The following is a 6,123-nucleotide window of genomic DNA, read 5'->3' as shown; positions in this document are numbered from 1 at the left end:
TGAAATTATCTGTAATTAATTATAATTATGATGTTTCAATTTCTCAACTAGTTTATTATTTAGATCAATTTCAACAGTTTTATTATTCATAATTATTAATTAATTTTTGAAGTAACGTTTACACTGCACCAAAAACTTAATTTTTTTCCTAATTAAGTGTAATTAAATAAATTTTTCACAATTTTACTTACGCTTTACGTAATTTTAATTGTCGCTAAACACACTGATTATTCAAATGCGGTTCTTTTACGTCACTTGATTGTCGAAAAGCATGTCTTTGTTATAATTACAAATAAAGAAATAATTCAAATAATTAATTAAATTACGACACAATTATTTATTACAACTTAATATTAACTAAGAGTAACGCAACTAATTGCAGTCGGTGCACTTTCTTTTTCTCTGCGATCGTGTTTTCTAAACAGTACTAATCGCACTAGCCTCGAGCTATATTTAAAATTTTTTCATCAAGAAGAAAAAAATAAAAAAAACATTTTTTTGCACTAGGATATGGAATGGTAATGTGCGTACGTTATGTCAATCCTGTTACTCTTGTCTTATTTACTTTCTATCACTCGTGAGGAAAGTGGTACCATCAAGTCGTTAAAATGAAGGGACTTTACTTATGTCAAAATCCTTTATTATTCAAAAAATAACAATAAAATTATTTACAGTATTACCAACATTGACGAAACAGTTAGTTACAACATTCTAACAATTGTAAACAATAAATTACATCACCACTTCCCTTTTCCTATGATTTCTTCTTCTTCTTTCCAGTTGGGAAAGTCGATTTTTTCCTCACCGCGTTCTTCTTTCTTCTCTTCTCTTCTCTCTTCTCCTTCATCCCATTTTTTTTCGTGTTCACCTTCATCCCATTTTTTTTCTTCTTCACCTTCGTCCCATTTTCTTTCTTCTTTGTGTTCTTCTTTCACTGGTACTTTCTTCTCGACATAGTAGGGTACATGTTTGATGACTTCAAATGGTACTGGTCGGTCGACCTTGACCTCCACCGGGTACGGTACTTCTTTGACCACTGGTACTTTAACAATTTTCTCAACGGGGTATGGTTGTGGTACTTCGATTTTGACCGGGTATGGTACCTTTTTCTCAACATGGTAGGGTACTGGCCTTTCCACGTAAACCTTGACCGGGTATGGTTTCTCGACAGGGTATGGTACATGAACCTTCTTTTCGACTTCAACGGGGTAAGGTTTAATAACCTCATAAGGTACTGGTCGTTCCACGGGAACCTTAACTGGTACTTTTACGATTTTTTCCACGGGGTATGGTTGAGGAACATGCACTGGTACTTTAACGGGGTAATGAACCTCTTTCTCGACGGGGTACGGTTGTGGTACTTTGACCTCAAACGGAACGTGAACCTCCTTGTAAACAGGATATGGTTGCGGGACGTAAACCTTGACGGGGTATGGTTGCTCCACTGGTACCTTTACTGGTACCTTAACGATTTTCTCCACGGGTACTGGTTTGTGAACGGGTACCGGAACCTTGACCGATTCTTTCACCTCGTAGAAGACTTTTTTGTAAACGGGGTAAGGCTGGGGTACGTATACTTCGACCGGGACTGGTACTTTCTTCTCCACGGGAACAAAAACCTTCTTCTCAACGGGGTATGGTACTGGTACTTTTTTCTCAACCGTGACGATTTTTGGGGGTTTTTTGTGTTTCCAGTCGAATTTCTCTTGCCATTTGTGGAACTTGTGCCATAAGTCCCTTTTGGTGTGTTTGTTGTCCACTTCTTCGGCATTGATGGCCAAAATGGCCACCAAGAGGTACAGCTGCAACAAAAAAATTGCGATCACTTACAGGTTTCTGTAATTTAATCCAGGTTTTTGCACTGGGCACACCACAACACTTACGAGAGTTCTCATTGGGCCTAAAATCTCTTCCAACTAATAGTTCACTTAAGTTCATTGGACATTTATAGACACACTTTCGCAATTGCCCTTCCACCTTATCTTAAATGCGACATTTTACAATTATTTAAGAGGAAAATACCGGTCACGTGGGTAAAACCAGGGCATTTTTTGGCGAAAGGTGCGAAAATGCGACTTTTGAACAACTTCTTTGTTTCGATTTTTTTTTCAAATTGAGGAAAACAAAGCAATTATTAATTATTTCAGTTAATTTATTCACGATTTGTAATAAGAGTTGTTACATTTACTTTCAAAGGATTTTTCTCGCTGAGGCAGAATTGCGACAGTTATTTAGGCCATTGGTAATAATTGTGATCAATATGGATTTGTTACAGGGATGAAAAAAATTCCAAATTGCAAATACAGTCTGAATAATTTGAATTGCACATATTGTATACGAAAAAATCGAAATAAGGAGCAAAACTTGACCCATACGCCCACAAAGCGTTCTAAAAGTCGACATTCTTAATATATACAGAGTGACCAAACACTGAAAACTGAGAGACACAGACTTTGTTTTTTAAAATTCAAAAATATTTATTTAATAATTTAGACAAAAAAAAATTAAAGACAATAAATTGCACACGTTGTATATGAAAAAATCGAAACGAAACCAGTAGTAAACTTGACTCAGGCGCACAAAACGCACGAAAAGTCAAAATTCTCAATATATACAAGGTGACTCAAAAACTAAAAACCGGAAAACACTGACTTTTATTTTCTAAGTATAAAAATTATGTTTTGTTTTGACTTACAAGTACAACAACTAAAATTGCATTCACTGAAATCATTTATTTTTATATAGAGTGATTCAATTTTTTAGGACAGGTACACACTTTTTTTCATATAAAGAACTATATACTTTTTACACATTCTAGTTTGGCTAGCTACATACTCAATGTCACAGTGTATTGTTTATTAATTTTGATTGCGGCGTTGCCAAATCAGAACAAGATTCTTTAAAATATTATGTTACTTTGTTTTAAATTCTCCTAAAAATTTTAGTGTAATTAAAATTGAATTAAATTTTGTAAACAAGGCTTTTCTCTGTCATTTACTGACAACAAAATGTCATCAAAATTCTTAATATATATATAATGTGACTCAAACACTGAACATTGACTTGTTTTTAAAATACAAAAAGATTTTTTTTTAATAATTGCAATAAAAAGAATCAAAAAAAGTAAATTGTAAGTAGCAAAACTTAACTCATGCGCCCACAAAACGCAAGAAAAGTCAAAATTCTCAATATATACAGGGTGACTCAAAAACTTTAAAAAAGCCACTGACTTTTGTTTTCTAAATACAAAAATAATTTTTTGACTTGACTTACAAGTAAAATTGCATTCACTGAAAGCATTTATTTTTCTACAGGGTGATTCAACTTTTTAGGACAATACACAAAATACACAAATTTTTCATGTAGAAACCTATACATTTTTTTACACATTTTAGTTTGGCTAGCTACATACTCAATAAAAAAGTGTTTTGTTTTCCAACTTTGATTGCGGCGTTGCCAAATCTGATTCTTTAAAATAATGTATATGTTAAAAACTTTTTAGTGTAATTAGTTAAAAAATTGAATTAACTTTTGTAAACAAGGCTTTTCTCTATCATTTAATGCCAACAAGATGTCATCAAAATTCTCAATATATACAGTGTGACTCAAACACTGAATATTGGAAAACATTGACTTTGTTTTCCAAAATACAAAAATATTTTTCTGAAATCACTCATAACAACCAAAACCGCAAAATATGTAGGGTGTTTCGTTATTCCATAACAACTTTTTTTCTCTATAAAAACCTATATATTTTTCACAAATTCTAGTTTCAAAAACAAAATTTTGTTTTCAAATTTTGACTGCGACGTTGCCAAGTGTGAACAATTTTTTTAATAGTACTCACATATACACCTTATTGTTTCAAGTCCTTCTAGAAAGTTTAGAGCAATTAATTAAAAAAATAAAGCTTGCACTTTTGTAAACAACACTTTTTTAAGTCATTTGTGGTCGTTTTTATATGATTCTACTATACAGAGTGCTCTTTATAAATAATCAACCATCCAATTTTTTAACGACTATCGCTTACTTTTTATAATTTTTTTACAATTCCTTTGCTTAAATTTAATATTTTTTAGTTTGTAACTATATACAGAGTGTTTTATTTTTCCAGGACCGAATTCGACTTTTTCTTCAAACAAATTTTCTACCTACGTAATTTCACTTGATTTCCAAATGAATACTTTATTTTAAAATTTTAATTGCAACGTTGCCACGTTATTTAAGTTTCTTAGAAGAGCACACCCTTTGACCTAAATTCTTTTAAAACTTTTACTTTCAATAGTAGAAAAATAACATTTTGCATGTTTGTAAACAAGCCCTTGCTATATCGTTTGGTATAGTTTATTTGTTATATCACGATACAGAGTGTTTTATATAAATAATCAAACTAAGCAATTTTATAACGTCCATAACTTGTTTTTGGAAAAAACATTATATTTTTTTATTTAACAATTTTTTTAATTCGATTTTGTATTATTTCATTTCTGTCTATACAAGGTGTTCTATTTATCATCTTCTTAAAAAAATTTGATATATAATTTTTTTTGTTTAAATCGTCTAGGTAGAATTACGAATAGAAAATTTTGCATAAAATTTCCAGTTATATATATGATACAGGGTGTTTGCCATAAAGCGATTTTTAAACGACTACAACACCAACTTTCATTTATTTAATTATTTTGACATAAGAATAACAGTTTAATAAATTATTATTTTTTCACTAGTTAGAAACAATTTTCAAAATTCTCTCATTAGCATATTGTTTACACTCAATCACAGCAATCTAGATTTATCAAGTCACACATCATTGCCTTGATTTGAATCTCGCGAAAGTAGAAACGCATCCTATCTTCATTACAATTAATATTTCTCCATTTGAAAAAAATCCGATTTTAAGTACTTGTGTGGTAAAGTGCTTTTACTTCTCGTTACATGATTTTTAATCTGTTACCGGTTCTACTTTCATTTAAATTGCTGACGTGTTTTTTTCGACCAAATTTATGGGCATTCGGGCACGTTTTTACTTGAAATGCATCGTTCAAAGCGACTATTTTACTAGGAATTTTCGTGAATTAAATTATGGGAGAAATATGGAAATTGTATTAAAATTAGAATTGATTTGAATAATGTAAAGGATATGAGTTTTTATTGCTTTCCACCTGTTGCATGTTACAATTAAAAGATTATGTAAAAAATTGGTTTCATTAGCTTAATCGATGAAAGCACGCGAGACAAGTGTTATTACTTGTGGAAATTATTATCGTGTGGTGAATGGTATACAAAATGGTTTTTTTGGTTCAAAAATTTTTTGAAAAAATATTAATATGTATGACAGAATCTCAATTAAAATTTAATTAAAATATTTGACCAAAGTCGTTAAACTTTTAATGGATTCGTTTTTTTATGAAATGTTTAAATCATGAGCAACTTTAAAATTGATTGTCTTAATTTTTGAATAATCTTTCTAGAATTAGTAATTTTTATTGTAAAAATATATGCTATTATATGCAACACAATACACAGCAGGTTTTGTATTATATGTTGCCTATAATGTGTAAGAATAAAAATGTATTTAATTCTGGTGGTACATTTCTAATGTCGCTCAGTATATGACAACTTGACAGTGACTGTTATTGTCTCATTTTTTACATTTATTAGTATTTTTATTTTTTACCGGTATTGCATTTTTTATTTCTTACTAAAAACCATTTTGCTTAATTTAATTGCAATTTTTTTGCTCTAGTAACCTTTTGTACATTTGTCATACTTAATCATTTGAAATAAATGAGCTCTTTAATTAAATCATATGATGAATTAATTATTATAATTAATTTCTTGTGACATTTCTATTAATTAAAATAGTCGGTTATGGATATAAATACTTGTCAAAGTGCCAATAAATTATTGTTTTTTAAAAATATATCACTGATAATAGAGCAAAAAATGTGCACACATAGATACACTAGTGTGATAAGTGGGTTGCATACCGTTTTTACTAAATTGTGATCAAAAGGATCAAAATGTGATTTTAAAGTATTTTGAAATATACAAGGTGGATCATTTTTGTTTATTAAAAAAAAATATTTGTTACACGTAATTGTTTAAATAAACACCCTGTAT

At 30.1% G+C, this 6,123-nt stretch overlaps 2 protein-coding genes across 2 annotated transcripts in view; one reads left to right on the top strand and one right to left on the bottom strand.

Annotated features, from left to right (window-relative positions):
• LOC123010279 (angiotensin-converting enzyme) overlaps window positions 1-6,123 on the top strand; it is a 53,956-nt gene that overhangs the window by 38,129 nt on the left and 9,704 nt on the right. The gene's annotated exons all lie outside the window — the stretch shown is intronic.
• LOC123010280 (proline-rich protein 4-like) lies at window positions 624-1,971 on the bottom strand. The gene is made up of 2 exons (XM_044407022.1): window positions 1,884-1,971; window positions 624-1,802 (listed from the first exon to the last, which is right to left on the bottom strand). Exons 1-2 carry the CDS (start codon window positions 1,893-1,895, stop codon window positions 738-740), a joined length of 1,077 nt encoding a protein of 358 aa, XP_044262957.1. The 5' UTR covers window positions 1,896-1,971; the 3' UTR covers window positions 624-737.

The sequence above is a fragment of the Tribolium madens genome, unplaced genomic scaffold (assembly GCF_015345945.1).
Source record: "Tribolium madens isolate multiple individuals breed KSU strain unplaced genomic scaffold, Tmad_KSU_1.1 Scaffold_7;HRSCAF=85;Tcas5.2_LG10, whole genome shotgun sequence".
Lineage (NCBI taxonomy): Eukaryota > Metazoa > Arthropoda > Insecta > Coleoptera > Tenebrionidae > Tribolium > Tribolium madens.
This window is presented reverse-complemented; position numbering and strand designations above follow the sequence as displayed.